General features: G+C 44.4%; 2 protein-coding genes, 1 long non-coding RNA gene and 7 other non-coding genes across 11 annotated transcripts; 9 read left to right on the top strand and 1 right to left on the bottom strand.

Annotated features, from left to right (window-relative positions):
- Positions 1-2,658: 2,658 nt before the first annotated feature.
- trim2b (tripartite motif containing 2b) lies at positions 2,659-6,997 on the bottom strand. The gene is made up of 13 exons (XM_033325686.1): positions 6,899-6,997; positions 6,538-6,686; positions 5,760-5,940; positions 5,371-5,630; positions 5,156-5,294; positions 4,902-5,075; positions 4,556-4,751; positions 4,196-4,299; positions 3,909-4,076; positions 3,627-3,795; positions 3,364-3,434; positions 3,101-3,241; positions 2,659-3,003 (listed from the first exon to the last, which is right to left on the bottom strand). The coding sequence occupies exons 1-13, from the start codon at positions 6,995-6,997 to the stop codon at positions 2,851-2,853; spliced, it is 2,004 nt and encodes a 667-aa protein (XP_033181577.1). The 3' UTR covers positions 2,659-2,850.
- Positions 6,998-11,889: 4,892 nt separating this feature from the next.
- On the top strand, positions 11,890-14,873 carry LOC113141822 (uncharacterized). 2 transcript variants are annotated; one of them, XR_003296826.1, is made up of 9 exons: positions 11,890-11,959; positions 12,615-12,704; positions 12,974-13,041; positions 13,240-13,297; positions 13,674-13,741; positions 13,939-13,996; positions 14,214-14,270; positions 14,483-14,550; positions 14,754-14,873. It is a non-coding gene; the product is annotated as an uncharacterized LOC113141822 (long non-coding RNA). The 2 variants fall into 2 exon arrangements; XR_003296825.1 differs by lacking the exon at positions 14,214-14,270.
- Positions 12,810-12,901, top strand: LOC113125794 (small nucleolar RNA SNORD14). The gene has a single exon (XR_003295207.1). It is a non-coding gene; the product is annotated as a small nucleolar RNA SNORD14 (small nucleolar RNA).
- On the top strand, positions 13,080-13,171 carry LOC113125791 (small nucleolar RNA SNORD14). The gene has a single exon (XR_003295204.1). It is a non-coding gene; the product is annotated as a small nucleolar RNA SNORD14 (small nucleolar RNA).
- Positions 13,512-13,603, top strand: LOC113125796 (small nucleolar RNA SNORD14). Its single transcript, XR_003295208.1, has one exon. It is a non-coding gene; the product is annotated as a small nucleolar RNA SNORD14 (small nucleolar RNA).
- On the top strand, positions 13,779-13,870 carry LOC113125797 (small nucleolar RNA SNORD14). Its single transcript, XR_003295209.1, has one exon. It is a non-coding gene; the product is annotated as a small nucleolar RNA SNORD14 (small nucleolar RNA).
- LOC113125792 (small nucleolar RNA SNORD14) lies at positions 14,049-14,140 on the top strand. Its single transcript, XR_003295205.1, has one exon. It is a non-coding gene; the product is annotated as a small nucleolar RNA SNORD14 (small nucleolar RNA).
- LOC113125790 (small nucleolar RNA SNORD14) lies at positions 14,321-14,412 on the top strand. The gene has a single exon (XR_003295203.1). It is a non-coding gene; the product is annotated as a small nucleolar RNA SNORD14 (small nucleolar RNA).
- Positions 14,589-14,680, top strand: LOC113125793 (small nucleolar RNA SNORD14). Its single transcript, XR_003295206.1, has one exon. It is a non-coding gene; the product is annotated as a small nucleolar RNA SNORD14 (small nucleolar RNA).
- A 380-nt stretch (positions 14,874-15,253) lies between the features above and the next one.
- rnf175 (ring finger protein 175) lies at positions 15,254-18,380 on the top strand. Its single transcript, XM_026323820.1, has 9 exons — positions 15,254-15,377; positions 15,702-15,739; positions 15,839-15,980; positions 16,082-16,236; positions 16,432-16,539; positions 16,654-16,774; positions 16,944-17,077; positions 17,370-17,471; positions 17,651-18,380. The coding sequence occupies exons 1-9, from the start codon at positions 15,357-15,359 to the stop codon at positions 17,769-17,771; spliced, it is 942 nt and encodes a 313-aa protein (XP_026179605.1). The 5' UTR covers positions 15,254-15,356; the 3' UTR covers positions 17,772-18,380.
- Positions 18,381-18,392: the final 12 nt, after the last annotated feature.

Here is an 18,392-nt window from a genome sequence, read left to right on the forward strand (position 1 = left end):
TTTCATGTGAGTATCCAGACATATGGAAAACAGATCTAATGTTGTGTGTAGTCGCTGCTGGACATGCAAATATAATGATCTGTACTGTGTGTATAATACATGCAGGTACCTTTGTGCCACAGAAGGTCTGATATCACAGTGTTATCATCACATTTATGTGTTTTATCATTCCAAACCAAACCACAACAAACAGATGCCGTTCTTGAATCACTGCTTTATTTCGGCGTTGAGTGGTGGTGAATATTGGAGAGACAGTCCATAACAATGAAGACGTGACAGATAGTAAATACAGAGAGCGAGAAAGAGCAGGCAAGTGACGCTGTAAGAAACTGACTGTTGTTGAGTTGGATTCTAAAACACTACATGTCCAGTTTTCATCTCATGGTGCAAACGTACCCAAACTACAGATTTTTCCTAGAGTTCTGCTGGGTTCCTTAAGGAACGTGTTGTCTTCTTACTGTGTGTTGGCGATACATTTCAAACTAAAGTTACTGAGAAGGCATTTCCATCATGTCAAACATTCATATGTTACAGACTTTAAGGATGAATATCCAGCAGACAAGGCCAAGATTTCTTTAAGAATCAAAGCGTCGTTAACATTCAACACTGAACCCACAGGCCACAACCAGCCAGAAGCTACTGGGTCAGCTTCAAACTGTGTTCACAACATTTTCAAATAACCCGTCTGACTTATTTCTGTATGCTAACTCATTAGCTCATGTGCTAAGTGTCCATTGGTTTCAATCACTAATGCTATGCTAACAAGCTGTTGCTAACTTGAATGTTTTCTCCCCTCGCAGCGTGAGAGCTTTTCAGAATAAAACATTAATTAACACTAATGTGTCTGCTGAAAACTGTAAATAGAAAACACATGAAATATTTTCTCTCAACCAACAAAACGTATAAAAAGAAGAAATATAATGGGCACTTAAGAATTGCAATGCACATGGTGGAACACAATCAAATGACTAATGCAATAAATAAATAAATAGGAGGAATAAATAAAGTCGATGCTGTGAACATTATATTTCTGTTCTTGTTAGTGTTAGTCAGCAGGATGTTGGATGACGCAGGTTAAGACTGTCCAGCTGAAGGATGTCATGGATGCCTGTTTTATATTTGATGGAAATGTTTAGTGTAGTTATTATTATTATTACGATCACGCTGCAGTTTTCAAATGTACTTTGGAAATGCTTTGAGGTTGGTATTTAACGTTACTGTCAATCTGCTGTTCAGTCACATATCAGTCACGTAAAACTGAGGCATGCTTCCTAACACCGAGGTATTGTTCTCTGGGTGAGGACGGAACATGTGCGTGACAGCACTTCATGGGTTTATTAAATATGAGGCTGCTGATATAGTGTGTTTGTGAGTTAACGAGGCCAAATCCCATCCAGAGACTAACAGCACCAACAACAGGAGGCCTGTCTCTGTCCAAAAACCAGCTCCAGTCGACGCTGTGAGCAGAGAGAAGCTGGTGGAGCAGTGGAACCAGAGACCAGTGGACTCTTGGTTCCTTCAGAGCCTGTAAACAATGACGGCCATTCTCAGCGTCTGGAGCTGGTTTTTGGAAACAGACAGTCCTCCCATTGTTGGTGAGGAAGAACCACGTGAGCCAGGTCAGCGGTGTGGCTCCCCGCTGTGTTTATAATAGTTTTTGGACAACAATGGAGGTCTACGGCACAGACCCATAAGCTGAACCAGGTTCTGGATTCACACACATTACGCTGAGGACACCACATTCATTGGTGCTGTCAGTCTCTGGACTTGATTTGTGGAAAAATAGCTCAAACTTCCCTCCTCTGGCCTTTTGTTTGCTGTTCCCCAGACTGCAGAAATCAGTATGTAAAAATGTTACTGATTACACATTTGCTTAATTTGAGCATTTTTCATGGTATTATTAAAGTTTTTTTTTTACGTATCTGTAGGAGAAGTTTGTTCTTGCAACAGATTTCTCATGAAAACTTTAGGAACAATGCTGCTCGTCATAGCGTTTCATAAATCAGTCAGTCAAGCCATGAGAATCAGTCAGTCAGACCTTCCTAATGATGACTGTTGTCTGAGACTTGTTAAGAGTATCAGCATATGCTTATAGAAACAAAATCCACATTCCATATTCAGACAATCGAGCGGACAAACGCTGGGCTGAGCAGACTAAAAGTGGCCCATGTCTTAGTCTGTCAAATATTTTTAATGCATCTTCATTCCACAGTGGAAATTTAGAGGACTTTGCTTTGACTATCTTTGCTTCATATTTACAGACTTCCTGGTACAGCTACAGACTCCCACTGCTGATGTCAAAATGATGTCAAGCTAAGACACAGGCCTCTTTTAGCTCATTGGCCATTATTTTGATGGTTGCACATAATACGAGAAGGCAGAACATTAGAAAACTTTCAGTATTTCCATTCACTCTCTCCATCACACCATCCTCTGTTCATTCACTCGTGTCTTTCATCCTTTAATTCATCATGTTCATTCACATTCATGTTTCCAAAGACAGTTTCTTTTCTTCAGCTCCTCCACTGTTGGATTTATGAGAAAGAGGGATTTGACATCATGATCCTCCCACATCTTCTCTCCTCTCTCCAATAATTCTCAAATTTTGCAGTCTGTAGTCTGTACACCAATAACCAGGATCCTAAAACTCGACCGTATTTCCATTACAGTTCTGATAATGTAATGATGGAAACTTGGCTAATCCTGCATCTTTGCTTCCTTCTGTCTATCCAACCTTCCTTCCGTCATTTCAGGCAGAGATTCATGCAAGAATTCCTACAAATCGTGCGTCGTATCTCTCCCCCTCTTCATCCCTGCTGCCTCCGCTTCACTTCACCATCCCAGCCTCCATCATTGGAGGTAGCGGTACACTTTGAAGCAGTGGTTGCCAGAGTCGGCCACTACCACATGCCCGTCTGAAGTCAGAGCCAGACCCTGGGGTCCGTACAGAGGGTCCGCAGATGTGTTGATGTATGAGAGGAAGGAGCCGCTACCGTCGAACACCTAGATATGTTCGAAAGGAGAGAAAATGTGAGCTTTGATTATTCCAAAGGGATTTCTTGTTTTACAGGGCGAGAAGCAGCAGATTGTACTGTTGTACCTGTATTCTACTGTTTCCCCAGTCAGCAACAATGATGTTCCCATTAACGTCCACAGCTACACCCGTGGGCGCGTTGAACTGGCCGTTTCCTTCTCCGTTAGAGCCAAATTTCAACACCAGCTCTCCCTCGGGGGTGAAAACCTGAACAGGACAGAGAAACGCCTGAGGAGTCACAGTCGCGTTGAGTACATTAGGTATCCATAACTCTAATGGTATCCTTTAATTGAAAATGGATCAGGAAGAAAGTCATCTGTGGTCCTTACCTTGACAGAGTGGTTGTGGAAGTCAGTCACAATGATCTCGTTGTTGTTGTTCACTGCGGCAAAGTGTGGCCCTTCAGGAAACAAGCAACAAAAACAAACTATTTTAAGTTTAAGTTTATACTTCCCATGAAGTGTACACTCTGTTCTCTGCTTATCAGCTGATCAGCTGCATGGCTGACGTTTTCCAGAGTCAACCATTCAGGACATTTAAGCAGTTTCCAGTGCTTTCATGCAGTTTTTAGTGTGTACGAGCTCAACACCACCTGCAAACTGCTTGTCACCGTTGCCTCGACTGCCAAACTTGGTGATGAGCTTGCCGGTCAGCTGGAAGATGAAGACGGTACAGGCCTTGTTGTCAACCACAATCACATGACCATTCTGGTCCACGGACACGCCTTTGGGCCCCATCAGTCTGCCAGAGCCGAGCTTCGCCTGATGGGCAGCAAGTCCAACCAATGAGGATCAAAAATGATACAAATAAAAGAATCAACCAAAGGTTTCTACTGATTCTTCAGCCACTAGAAGCTCAAAGGCAGCACACCCACCTTGAACTTGCCATCGCAGGAGAAGATGCTGACCCACTTGTTGTCGTAGTCAGCGATGATGATGTCCCCGCTGGGGTGCACGGCCACACCAGTGGGACGCTGAAGTTGGCCTGGAGACCGCCCCCGCACCCCAAAACGACTCTTGAATTCTCCCTCGTTGGAGAAAATCTGGAGTGAGGAGACACTTGTGAGAAAGATTATTGAAACAATGCATTCCTTAGTCTCAAACCTCAAAGTCTGAACCCACCAACAGTTTCTTAAAGACATGAGGACAAGACGGGTCTTACCTGGACACACTGATTGTTGCTGTCAGCTATCAGTATCTTGCCGTTGGAGGAAGCAGCCACTCCTTGAAGGTTGGTGAACTCTCCTTTGTTTCTGCCTTTTGTTCCTGGAAAGAGCAGGAAAATCACATTAAATGAATTTCTGACTCATTTTTCTGTTTTCACTCGCTTTATTTACAGTCGGACTACTTCTATCTAGACTTGAAATCCCATCATAGTCTAGGAAGTTGGGTGGTGTTGGCTTCAGCTTGAGCCCCAGCCTCTACCTTCTGTTGGTCTATGTTTGGTGTAATTAGGAGTAAAAGCAAAAGTACACAAGTCTCATGGTTTATCAGTTGTGTCCCGTACACACAAATGTCTCACCAATCCTGAAGATGAGGTCGTCTTCTATGGGGTTCTGGGTTTTGCGTCTTGGGGTGCCCAGTGCGCTGCTCGCCCTCTTGGAGCCTTTCTTCTTCTGGCCAGGAGATTTCCCTCGTCTCTTTGCCCCTTCAGAAGAGCCTGTGGACGGGGTGGCATTGGCTGCTGAGTTCGTTGCTGTGGTGGTGGAGGGAGAAACCTGAAGAAACAGCAAAAGAGGGGCAATAATTGCATACAAGTCTGCACTTCAGGTGTTTCATTAGGGGTTGGACTCCATGTGTAATAAAAATAATTTATTTTATTTATTTACTTTTGTGTGCACACACCACCCACCCACCTCGACTTCTACCTCTGAGGCCGTGGTGACGGTCAGTTTGAAGGGACTTCCTTTGATGTGCTGGTCATACAGACGCAGAGCCAACGAGAAGTTGCCCTCTTTGGGCACCGTGTACACAAACTCATATGTCCCGTTCTTGTGGTCCACTATTTCACCATCCACTATGCTGCCATCCGGGGTGAACACCTGGATCAACACATGGGTGTTTTTGTGAATGTCTTCACAGCATTACACACATTGTGTTTGAGAGATGGAGTACAACAAACCTCAGCAGACAGGATCGCATTGCCACTCTTACAGGCTCCCCCTGACTTGTCTCTTGTCACTATAGTAACAGAGGAAGGGTGTCCCACAATGCACTGCTCCAGGCCTGCACCCATAGCCTCGCTCTGGCTCGCCACAGCACTGAGGAAGAGGAGGAAGATGAGGATGTGGTGAAAACGGTGTTAATTTGAAAAATGCTTTGGCAGCACAGACTCACCTGGTTGTCACGATGGTCCCCAGGTTGTGTATGGACTTCCTCAGCCCGTCCGTCTCCATCACCAGATCCAGTTGGTCATTCTCCTCTGGTTGGCAGGGCAGGCTAAGGTGGGAGAGCTCCCTCAGTCTCTCCCCCAGCTCCTGCTCCATCTGCAGGCTCGCCACACATGGGTCCGCCGCCAGAGCTTCCTCCGTCTGGGTACAGATGGCTGTGATGTCCCCGTCCCCCCGGGTGAGGCTGTCTGCCTGAGCCTGAAGGACCTGGAGACCAAGAGGGACAAACATAGTGATTCCTTCCTTTAATGTGTTTTATTTAGTGATGTACTCCAGTTAGAGGAGAGGTTGTAAAACCAACATCTTAGTGGTTTTTGCAGCCAGACAAATGTGCACCTTCTGTTTGAGTCCATATGTGACCTCCAGCTCCATCAGCAGAACGCTCTTCCGAACATCCAGTTGCTTGTGCAGGTCCTCAAAACTTGACTGGATGTCCTCTTCAATGGAAGCTCTCTGATTGTTCAGCTGTTGGAGGATCTCCTTAACGAAGGACAGGGCATCCGAGATCTGAGGGAGCCTGGAGAGCCGTACAGAGGGATCCAGAAGTGAAGACAAAAAGTCTGCTCAGCACAAATTAAGGTTCTTTTTCTGAGGTGTGTTTTCCTTGTCTATGAATATAGTACAACATGCACATAGGCAAACACAAACCACTTACTGATCCTGTTCAGTGATTTGGTCATTTTTGACAGTGTTGTTCTGCAGTTCCCTGCCTGTCCACCAGATGTCAGTCTCTCCACCTCACTCCCTTTACTGCCTCATTAGGTTTCATACCTGTGAATTTCCTCTGTATCTTTAAATGGCAGTGCAATGTAACTAAGTACATTTCTATGTATTTGTATTTTATGCTACTTTATGGTTCTTCTCTGTAACAGTTCATCAGAATTTCCTGAGAGAGGTTTTTCTACAACACTCTTTGAAGTGTTGATCCAGAGAGTCAGTGGTCAAAACATTTAGATGGGAATTTTGTCCTGGTGATTATTAATGGAAGTTTTGTTTGGTCAGAGAGACCCCTGGTGGATAATAGTAGCATTACAGTCATGATACTGCATAGATGCATATTTCACGTTTTTAGACTCTTTAATTCTTTTCCATTCACAAAACTTCAACCCTGTACCTGTTCTGGACCATCTCCAACCTCTCCTGCAGGCTGCTGCGGTGCTCCTCCAGGGCCTGACTGAGGGCCACCTTAGGGTGTTCCACATGGTCCGACATGCAGTCCTCACACAGAGCACCCTCGCAGGACGAACAGTACAGCTCGGCCACCTGGAGGTGAGAAGAACAAAAGAAGAAGGGCGGATGCAGTGAGAGAGAGGTTTGGATAAAACACAGCACAGTGACAGTTAAATGCATTATACTGTAAAGTGTGTGTCTGCTGCACAACACACACTCACAAAGTCCTGACAAATTAAGATTCTGGCTCAGACTGAGTTCAGGTTCAGTTATTTTCGTGTGTCTCAGTTTGATGTCATCCATACCTTCCCTGCATGCTGCAGACAGGTGTTTTTGTTGGGCGGAGCCTCCAGGACGGTGCACTCCTCACTGCTGCTATCTGGGGAGTGTTGGTGGGCCTCCATCTGCAAGCGGCAGCCTGGTGGGGGTGAACCTCCAAACAGGCCCCTTAGCCCACACTGTGGCCAGGGGAAGCAGCTGGATGTTAAAAACAGGGGTTCCTACTGTTGTTTAGTTGTGTTTGGTTTGTTAACTGCTCGTGTCAAACTTTATTCCATCGTGGACTCAAGAGGGATGTGTAAAATATTCAAAACATCCTTATGATAGCTCTTGGCACATGTTGGATCTGAGGACAGCCATTTCAAAGCAGGAGGCACAGCCCCTTCTAGATCCTACAGGAGTTTCCCACACAGCAGCCAGAACACGGTACTGGAAATGCAGATGTAGGTCACAGGAGCTTTCTCTGTAGTTTTAGTGTAACTTGATCCACTTTGCTGGTCAAAGGAGGGGCTGTAGTTTCAGACATGCCCTCTACTCAAGCCTGTTGTCAGTAAAACTTCCTGTTGGGTTAAAAGCAGGGTCCAGAAATCAGGAAGTCATCCATATAAATCCTTCTTTTGCTTCTATAAGCTGTCTAATCTCAGAATGGCCTACAGCATCTTTGAATCCACCAAAAATAAGAGTTCTGGTCTATGAGCAGCAATCCAGTGGCCTTCAGGTCTGATTTTGGGGAAAGCGATGAACCTTAATTTAATTCCAGATGGTTCAGACTGAGGACAGACTCAGTCTGTGTCCTGCAGGACAAAAGACAGAGAAAATGGTAAAAACTACTACCCCAACTGATTTAACCTTGACAAATTTACCACAGTGGGGAGTTGTTTTCAAACGCATTCACTTTTAGTTCAAATGGTCATGTGACATTATGGCATTAGCTGAGGTCTTTTTAACAAACGTGAGGATTGTAAGTTAGACTTTGCCTGCATTCATGTGCAGAATGATGACAAACCACAGACTGTGACAGAAACAGCAGCAGAATAAATGCACCTATCCCCACATACAAACACTCCCCACTATAGGAATGTCCATGTGCTCCTTCCAGCTGGTGCTCCCCCACGATGACTCCCAGATGGTACAGTCAAGAGCGATGAACCTGTTGAATCCCCCCAGGGACAGATGGTGCGACCCTACAGACAGGGTGGGGGGGGCCAACAGGAGACGTGAACATAGAGTACGACACTGATGGAGAGCAGCAATGTAGGTCACAGAAATATCTTCAAAGTGACGAGAAGAGAAGAAGAGGAGAGTACGATGAGGAGGGAGGCTGTGGTATCCATGGAAACAGACCAGATGAGGAGGGGGTGAGATGCAACACAAAGTGGAAAAAAATCACCAGGCCCTTTAATCCTAAAATCCTAAATTTAGCGGCCTGTGTGCTCCATCACAGCTCTATACACACTGACGATACAGCAGCGACACCAAACACCTGCGCTTCTTGGCACCTGGACCCTAAGACCCTAACTACTTCTAACTAGTCTCCATATGTTAATCTGACCTGTGATGTCCGTAGGTTCACCTAGGCCTGATAAAGTCCACACTCAATACACAGTGTGTTTGTAAACTGTTCTTGTTTAGCTGCACTGAACTTCTTTTTAAAAGACACAATTCTCTGTATATGATCCTCTCTTATATTGAGCTATTAGTCAGTGTGAGCTGATACCTGTAACTAAAATGATCCAGTGATTCATTTCCATTATGGTTTTTACTTTGTAGTGTCTCAGTGTCTCCGCCATAGAAGATATCCAGGTCCTGTCTGTATTTTAATGTACTGGGTGTAAAACATGAACTGAATGTGTTATGAATCATTTATAAAGGGGATGGATTATGGAGATGAGTGTCCTGTGATCTTGTACATAATCCTGTTTTAACACCTCCCCCCAAAAACATCCACAACCTGCCTGACATAAAACGCAAACGCACACATGATATCTCATCCTTCTTTTTTCGGTCTTTCTGCAGAATTAAGGACATTTTACACACAGACACACACACACTTTAATTCTCTGCAGTGAAATGCTGCAAAGGATTATGGGCGACAGAGTCTGCAGGGTGTGTTTCTGTGTTTGCGTCTCGTGACCGTGTGGTGACTGTCTGTAACTGTCACTGAGTGACAGACAACCAGAGTCTTTCTTTCCTTCTGTCTTGCACAGAGAATAAATTCCTGTTTGTGCAGAGATGGTGAGACTGAAAATACCAGTAACAAACATGGCTCTAACATGGTCCAGTCCACCCGAAGACCAAAAATATGAATAATGATGGAAAGAACACGAGGTGGAGACAGAGGAAACATTATCTGATGGAAAACATCCACAAACCTGCTGCTATTTCCTGTTTCATCCTGTAGCTGCACCTTATTTCACACTTTCATGGATTACCTGTTGAAAAGTGGTTTAAACATCCTGCTGTGTTTCTAATACGAGGACTGAAACAGACTTAGTTAATTGGAAACCTACTTACGTCATCTTGCCTGCACAGACCAGACTCCGTTTCATTATCACCCTTTCAAAAAAAGGCGACATGCAGCAAAAGTTCGTTTGAGTTGTGCAGCGGCTGCAGGTTGAGGCCGACACTGGATTCTAGAGAGGTTATCAGTGAATCTGCTGTGTGTGCCCACATTCACAGAAAAACACCCAGCACCCTGGTAATCTGACCTCCTCTTCTCTCCATACTCCCGTGGGAAAAATTCATGGTCACTCCTCTTTCTGTTTCTGTTTAATCACTCGTTCCTCCCACAGGTCTCCCGCCCACTCCCTCACCTGTGTCCCTGCAGTTTCCAGCTAATTTATAACTATTTTCTATAACGGTTGTGTAATATTTGGGTTCAACAACAAGCAGACACTGGCTGGTGAACATAACAACTTTCAAAGAAATAAGAATAAAGTGTTCAGGTAAAATTAAAGCGACTTTATCAGAACGTCTTCCAATATTCAGCCTATAGAGCAAAGAGCAAAGCTTGTCCACGTGTCTGTCTGTCTGTCTTTTTTCATGTTGTCTGTTGTCTTCATGGTCATTTTGCATCTTTTTGAGTCTCTTACTGCACATTTGCAGTTTGTGTCTCCTTTATAACCCTTTTTGTGTCTGTACAGTCTTTGCACTTCTTCTTATCCCAGTCTCTGCTCGTTTCTGTCTCTTCCTACTCATTGTGCATTTCTTACTAATCCCCTTTAGTCTCTTCATGCACATTTGCATCTATTCTTAGTTTTTTTTTTCATGTACTCACTTTCCCAACCCTTGTGTATATTTGTGTCTTTGTGTGTGTCTCTGGTTGTTTTGTGTAGTCATTTTCTTCTCTTTGTGGTCATATGTGTCTTCATCACTGTTTTGCATCAGTTAGTGGTCGTTTGCGTGTCTTTACTCATATTGTATCGCTGGGTAGTTGTTTTTGCATCTCTCTGGTTGTTTTGTGTGACATTGTAGTCGTCTCCATCCTTATTTACCATTTTTATGTCATTTTGTTGTGTTTTGTGTGTGCGGTCATTTTTGTGTCTGTCTCACTGTTTTGCATCTGTTGGTCTCTGAGTCCTAAGTATCTTATCAGTTTTCTTTGTCTCTGTGGTTGTTTGTGTGTCTTTATGTGACCCTCCAGTGGGAAATATTAAACATCCTGATCCTGGGGCCCTGATGGCCCCTGACCCCTGGGCTCTGTGGGCCTGTGCCCTGTTCTCAGTTCATACAGAAAACTGCCACAGTCAGACAGGATCAATTTCTGTGCACAGACGTGACGAAGCTCCTGTTACCGTTAGCCCTCAGGATGCTAACGTGCTTACTATAGGCCTGATAGCACACAAACACACACGCACTTGTATTTGCTGTAAAGCTGATGTGGATCAGACTGTGCCTGCGTTCATTCATTCATCCTCCACCCTGGTTCATCCTGCTCTCTGTCCATCCTCCTTTCCTCCCTCCTCATCCCTCGCTCAGGAAAACACAGCAGGTTACAGATGCTGCTGTCATCCCCAGACATTCCTCCATCACTGCCTCCATCCGCCCATCCCTCCATCAGTCCATCCACCCATCCCTCCATCCTCACATCCCAAAACCAGAAAGCCAGCACTCACCATGTTTTCCTAAGACGCAGGCAGTGAGTGTGTTGCTTTTCCAGCCTGAAGCCATCGCATCATGATAGCGTCTTGTTTGCTCCCTCTCTTCTCTGGTGTGTGCGTATGTGTGTGTGTATATGTGTATATCTGTGTGTGTGTGTGTGTGTGTGGGTGGGGGGGAGGATATCATCGTCACGGCAACACCAGCAGCTTGCAGCAGCAGGACCCATTCTGTAGGGCGGGGCATCTGTACTGTCTCACTGTAGCATCCACCAATCAGGAGCAGGAGTGTTTAGAAGGGGGCAGAGGTGATTGGCTGAACTGTCTGTCATTTAACTAAAAGAGTGAGCTGGGATTCTCTCTCTCTCTGTTTATCACAAGGTCTCTCTCCCCTCACAGGTTTTAACTCAAAATAATTAATTTTACATGTATGAAATATTTGTTCTTAATAAAGTTGTAAGATAAAGAGTACAGTTAATTGTACAATTGTGTATTTTGTCATAAATCAGGTTTAAATAAATTTTTAGGGTTAGTTTATATATATATCTATATTTATTTAGATATATATCAAAATATTGTTTTTTATTTTGTTTAATTAATTTAAATCTTCAAAACAATATATAAATAATAAAAACGATTATTGGGTTTATGTATATTTATTTATTTTTACTATAATTTATTTAAAAAATGAATATATCCACAGCTTTACTAAGATTATTAATCATTTTTAAATACAATAAATATTTAACATAAAATCCTATAAATAAACACAAATAGCACATTGTCAGTGGACATTACTAAGATATGTTACTGTAAAAATAAATGTTACTATAAAATAATGTGTTTACGGTTTTATTCCGGTCCAACAGTCGGCGGCGGAAACACGTCACCAGCCGCGATGTTGAAATACAAAGAAGAAGAACTGGCGGAAGTCTTTGAGTCATTTGAGTCGAAGCTGCAGGGTGAGTCGGAGCTGTTGTTGTTCTGAAGGTAAAACGTGTTTTATTTTGAGTCTAACCCTGAAATGTTAACGTGTATTTGTTGGTCACAGTGTGGGGACGTGTCGTTTGGCCATTTTCACCTTAGATGATGAGTTTATTTTACGGATGGTCGTAGATTGTGGCGGTGTCGGGAAGTCGATCAGCTTTTCCCCACGTTGTACTCAGACATCACTGCTGGTTGTTTATTTCGTGTTGTTTGCTGTTTATTTGGAGATGAATGTTGTTCCACAGCAGCTCGGACACAAACTCAACACACCAGGTCCACGTGTTAAACTAGAAAGTGGCTTTAGCACCGACCGTGTGTTTGGGATCATGAAAACCACAAAACCTTCATTTGAAAAGACCAAATATGGAAAAATCAGAAAATGAACAGTGTTTTATTTCTAACAACCTGCCACGTGGTGCAGGCCAACATCTGCCCGCAGCTGCGTCAAACTCCCAAACCTGCTTTTACCATCACGAGCTGTGCATTAGCTTCTAATAAAGAGACAATATGTTTAAAACACTGTCCTGGTGGTTTATGAGCTGCTGGTCTGATTCTCTTAACCTGTTCTTCTGTTTCTCTTGTTCCAACAGTCAGATTCACTGATGTACTTGGTAATAAAACAGGTTCTGACTGATCATATGTTTTCTGTATTTCCCAGGATTGAGAATGACCTTCAGGGCCACCGTAGAGAATCTGCTCAGGTGTGTCGGGACAGAATGGGCGATGATGTCCCTGAACCTGTGGACCGGTGAGCTTCAAAAAAATGAATCCATGATTAGTTGATTCTGAGTCCATACAAATATGTGGTTTATTAAAACTGTTGAGCATTAAGTTTTCACCTGTTGGCCACAGTTCGCTGTGATGATGGTTTTCCTGCCATTCGTAGTTTCCACCTGAGGTCTACAGACCAGTGACGGTCCAAACCTTCCTTGGATGTCTGAGCGAACTGTGGTCCTCTGTACCTGGTCTGTAACTGTGTCTCTGCTTTCAGGTCTAACGTCGTCTCCTTTGTTTCAGGGTGAACACATTGATGTCATGTGACGTCCAACAGCAGCAGTGAAGACCAGCCCTCATGAAGACAGGAGGTGAGTTAAAAAAACCTTTTAGTCCTGCTTGGTGCTCGTCGCTGTGATGATGGTTTTCCTGCCATTCGTAGTTTCCACCTGAGGTCTACAGACCTGAGACGGTCCAAACCTTCCTTGGATGTCTGAGCGACTGAAGGGAATACATATGATTTTGTCTCTGTGCCATAATAATTAATCTGACGTCTTGTTCACTTTCAGGCTGGCTGAGAAACCACAGGGTCAGATGGAGGCGTGTTCGTCATGATCGAGTCCACAGGTTTGTGTTTGTGTGTCAACACATTTTTTTTTTTTTAATTTATCAAGTAAATTTCACAAGGATGTTAAAATAATTTTTTGGGAGACTTGTCCAGGAGGGGAGCTAATGGTCTGAGTTATAAGTTGGTGTGTGGTTTACTTTTATCTCGAAACCTCATTTCTCCTGGGTCAATATCAAGAGCTCGTCCTTGATGTTTTCACCTGTTGACCACAGTTCGCTGTGATGATGGTTTTCCTGCCATTCGTAGTTTCCACCTGAGGTCTACAGACCAGTGACGGTCCAAACCTTCCTTGGATGTCTGAGCGAACTGTGGTCCTCTGTACCTGGTCTGTAAATGTCTCTGCTTTCAGGTCTAACGTCGTCTCCTTTGTTTCAGGGTGAACACATTGATGTCATGTGACGTCCAACAGCAGCAGTGAAGACCAGCCCTCATGAAGACAGGAGGTGAGTTAAAAAACCTTTTAGTCCTGCTTGGTGCTCGTCGCTGTGATGATGGTTTTCCTGCCATTCGTAGTTTCCACCTGAGGTCTACAGACCTGAGACGGTCCCAACCTTCCTTGGATGTCTGAGCGACTGAAGAGGATAAATATGATTTTGTCTCTGTGCCATAATAATTAATCAGACGTCTTGTTCACTTTCAGGCTGGCTGAGAAACCACAGGGTCAGATGGAGGCGTGTTCATCATGATCGAGTCCACAGGTTTGTGTTTGTCACATTTTTTTAAATTTTATTTTCACATGTTGACCACAGTTCGCTGTGATGATGGTTTTCCTGCCATTCGTAGTTTCCACCTGAGGTCTACAGACCTGAGACGGTCCAAACCTTCCTTGGATGTCTGAGCGAACCTAACGAAGTGACAAACATCAGTTTTGTCTCTTGAGCTTTAATCAGTAACTGGTTTAAATGTCTCCCACAGGGTGAACCTTAAAGTCAGTCCAGTCCAAGGAGCATCAACACTCCTGGTTTTTGACAGGTATGTTTGTTTTACCCTATATTTGACTGTAATGTTCACACAGCTGCTCGTCGCTGTGATGATGGTTTTCCTGCCATTCGTAGTTTCCACCTGAGGTCTGCAGACCTGAGACGGTCCAAACCTTCCTTGGATGTCTGAGCGAACTGTGGTCCTCTGTACCTGGTCTGTAAATGTCTCTGCTTTCAGGTCTAACGTCGTCTCCTTTGTTTCAGGGTGAACATGTTGATGTCATGTGACGTCCAACAGCAGCAGTGAAGACCAGCCCTCAGGAAGACAGGAGGTGAGTTAAAAAAACCCTTTAGTCCTGCTTGGTGCTCGTCGCTGTGATGATGGTTTTCCTGCCATTCGTAGTTTCCACCTGAGGTCTACAGACCTGAGACGGTCCAAACCTTCCTTGGATGTCTGAGCGAGTTCAGTTCTAAGTGTTTGTTGACCGACTGCTCAAAACATTTGTCTGAGCTTGTTTTGTTTTTCTTTCAACAGGTTGTTCAGTCAGGAGGCTGCAGTGCATCAGTTTGTCTTCACTGCCACAGTGTTTCTTCAGTGAGATCTGTATTTATTTTGGTTTTAAACCAAGAAATAAAGACCCATTAACGACTTGGATTGACTTGTGGTTTCTTTCATTACAAGCTGCTTATTTTATTTTTCTTCCTTGTTTTTTAATTTGTGGGTCTGAGAACAGGGTGTTGTTAAAAAGTGGACCCTACTAATCTGTATGTATTGTTCATTCTTTATTTTCAGTTATATACAAAATGATTTTAATGTCCAGTAAAAAGAAAAACTTATTTTAAGCTGCAGGTCGTTGTGCGTCTTAAATATTATATTATAGACAAACTGGCAGAAACGATCTGCCAAAGATGAAGTGTACTTTTAATTTAACACGGCACCGTGACCAGTTTTCCCTGACTTAGTTGTGGGTGCACCTTCCTTCAAACACGCGCGTCCCTGTACCAAGATGGCGGCCGCGTTGACGCGTCGCAGCAGCGGCTCATGTGGCCGCGGTCAGCGGGGCGGCTGCTGTCAAACCGGCGCTAACAGCAGCTGTGAGCCGCTTAGCTTCCACCGGGAGCGGGTTGGACGCACACGATGGAGGGTGTACATCCGCAGGTACGTGGGCAAGGAGCGAGTCCAGCTGTTCGTAGACATGACTGTGATATTTCTAATGTTTAAATCGTAAAACTGGGCACAGGCGGCTGACGCGTCGCTAGCTGCTTAGCTAACTAGCCGAGCAGGCTGCTGGTGTTTGGACGTGGCAAGTCCAGGGGGGTTATCAGAAACTGAAACTACATCTTATTTTATTAGAATAACGACACAAAGCGTATATTGTCATCACTCACAGCCTCTGGTTCCTATTGACCCACATTAGACTGTGCAGTGAGACCCACAAACCTCCCACTGCTGCTATTTCTGTCTCTGACCCTCTGATTACAGGACGACCTGCTGAAGATGACTCACAGAGAAAACTGGAGGTGAGTACCAGCTGTGTCCCACCTCAAGTCCTTAAAAACAAGAAAAACACCCAGATAGATGGTCCCATGGTGCTTTTCTCGTCCCCCGTCCTCCCTCAGGGTCCAGCATGAGCGTCTGCACGTGAAGCACAGGGGTCACGAGGCCATGCACGCAGAGATGGTGCTGATCCTCATCGCCACCCTGCTGGTGGCTCAGATAGTCCTGGTGCAGTGGAAGCAGCGGCACCACCGCTCCTACAACGTGAGTGCTGCAGGGTTCTCCCTGAAGGTTTTACTTTCAACATGGGAAATAGAAATTTCTTTGGTGAGCAGTAAATATTCTCCCATGTGTCTCGTCCTCAGCTCGTCACTCTGGTCCAGATGTGGGTGGTCCCCCTCTACTTCACCATCAAACTGTACTGGTGGAGGTTCTTGTCCATGTGGGGCATGTTCTCCGTCGTCACCAGCTACGTCATCTTCAGGGCCACTCGCAAGCCGCTGTCCTGCAGGACGCCGAGGTTAGCAGGAGGACGGTCGGGTCTCTGGACCTGAATCCTAGAAAACAGGACATAAATACGACTTTGAAAAACCTGAGTGGTGGTTTGGTATCAGTTGGATTTACACAGATTTGATGAACTGGCACTGGATAATGAACTTCAACACCCCTCATGTCTATATTTGTTACAGTATCATAATGTTCTGGTCTTGTTTAGGATGGTCTACAAGTGGTTCCTGCTGATCTACAAGCTAAGTTATGCAGTGGGTGTCCTCGGCTACCTGGCCATCATGTTCACCATGTTTGGGTTCAACGTCTTCTTCAGGTGACTTGCTACTGACGCTCGATTATTAAACAGTTCATTCCAGTCCACATGAGCTTTGCTGCCAAGACATTAAATATTCCTGGTATTAACAGACGACTTGTGTTTTCTGTACAGGATCAAGGCAGAGGACTCTATGGACGTCGGAGTCATCATGTTGTTTTATGGTCTTTACTATGGCGTCATGGGCAGAGACTTTGCTGAGATCTGCTCTGACTACATGGCTTCTACGATCGGGGTAGGACTGTTTTCATCTGTTTTTGGAAAGCTACTTTAAAATCTTTAGCGCCCGTCACATCTGCACAAACCAGATGCACCTGTTTTTAGTTTCATCATAAATGATCTGAGCGAAACTACAGATCCTGCCTGCGAATCCTCACTTTTTTAAGTTTTTTGTCTGTGTTTAGTACTACAGCAAGGGGGGCATGCCCAGCAGGAGTCTGACCAATGACATCTGTGCAGTGTGTGGTCAGAAGATCCTGGTGGAGGTGGAGGAGGAAGGATTTATAGAGGACACCTACCAGCTCTCCTGTGGACACATGTATCCTGAACGTTGCTTATCTCCCTCACAGTTGATTTCTGTATATGACATAAAGAAGACAAGCAGAGTAAAGACGACAGCTTTAGAGATGTTGGTTGGTCTGTTTTTTTTGCTCCTGTTTCCAGTCTTTGTGCTCAGCTGAGCTGAAGTGTCAAGTCTAATATAATAATTAAATTATAGAAACAGGATTGGTGGAAAAGTGTAAGAGGTGTTAGAGGTTGGAGAATCCAGGTCTCTGTTTTGACGTTACTGAGGATTTGAAGTCTTTCTGCCTTAGCTCGCCTTGTTCCAGATTCCACGAGTTCTGCATCCGGGGCTGGTGCATCGTGGGTAAGAAGCAGACCTGTCCCTACTGCAATGAGAAGGTTGATTTGAAGAGGATGATGAACAACCCGTATCCTTTCATTTTCCCTGTGATGTTGAGTAATAAGTAAATTAACAGACTTTTGTATCAAGGAAAATTGAGACAGTCATAGGATTTCCTGTTCTGATCCATTGGACCCACTGGCTACGAAGCTTAAATTCAGCACAAAAAGACAAGAAACTCTCCTTAATTCTTTCAACTCTTTCCAGCTGGGAGAAGACCCACGTCCTGTACGGGCAGCTGCTGGACTGGCTCCGATACCTGGTGGCCTGGCAGCCAATCATCATTGGGATTGTTCACGGCATTAACTTCTCCCTGGGCCTTGAATAGAGCCTTGAGGAACGCCGCTGTACGTGCAGGTGGAGTCATGTGAAGGGAAAGAAGCCTTTGGCAGTGACCTGTGGAGGTCAGTGCTGCAAAGGAACTGCCTCAGGCTGTTTTTGGAAGGCTTTTATTTCTGGAGGACTTGTTCTGTGAGAGGACTCTGCCAGCATAAACACAAATCTCCAGTATTCACACCTGTCTGATTTGGAAATGTTTCTGTTATGCCTGTTATTTTTATTGTTTGCTTTGTGCTGCAGTAAAAATGCATTTTATTGCAGTTTTATAATGTAGCTGAACTCAATGCTGCTCGATGCTGGTTCTGTTGACACCATTAGCACAGACCTGATCTGGGTTTGGAGGCTGCTGCTCTTTGCACATTGATTTAAAAACATCTGTAGCCTGTTTACATTTAACTTTTATTATTAAGGTTTTATCTGAAAAGTTGTTGCATTTTAATTTGTAGCTAAAGTTGATGATGAATATCAACATATTGTAGCAGGTGAAGTTAATACGTCACTGTTGTGTTTCTGGGCTGGTTTTGTAGGTTTGGTTTCACTGCAGCTGATCCAATCTGATAAAAACTGGAGTAGAGGAGAATAAAATTCAGAAACTGGACTGAACAGGTTT

Source organism: Mastacembelus armatus, chromosome 18, assembly GCF_900324485.2.
Source record: "Mastacembelus armatus chromosome 18, fMasArm1.2, whole genome shotgun sequence".
Taxonomy (NCBI): Eukaryota; Metazoa; Chordata; class Actinopteri; order Synbranchiformes; family Mastacembelidae; genus Mastacembelus; species Mastacembelus armatus.

Coding starts and splice junctions, on each gene's coding strand:
- trim2b (XM_033325686.1), bottom strand. CDS start 6,997: ATGGAGGCCCACCAACACTCCCCAGATAGCAGCAGTGAGGAGTGCACC. Junction 5,076..5,155: donor ATGCGATCCTGTCTGCTGAG/GTTTGTTGTACT, acceptor GTGTTGATCCAG/GTGTTCACCCCGGATGGCAG. Junction 4,077..4,195: donor GCAACAATCAGTGTGTCCAG/GTAAGACCCGTC, acceptor TCCTCACTCCAG/ATTTTCTCCAACGAGGGAGA.
- rnf175 (XM_026323820.1), top strand. CDS start 15,357: ATGGAGGGTGTACATCCGCAG. Junction 16,540..16,653: donor GGGTTCAACGTCTTCTTCAG/GTGACTTGCTAC, acceptor TTTTCTGTACAG/GATCAAGGCAGAGGACTCTA. Junction 17,078..17,369: donor CAGCTCTCCTGTGGACACAT/GTATCCTGAACG, acceptor GCCTTGTTCCAG/ATTCCACGAGTTCTGCATCC.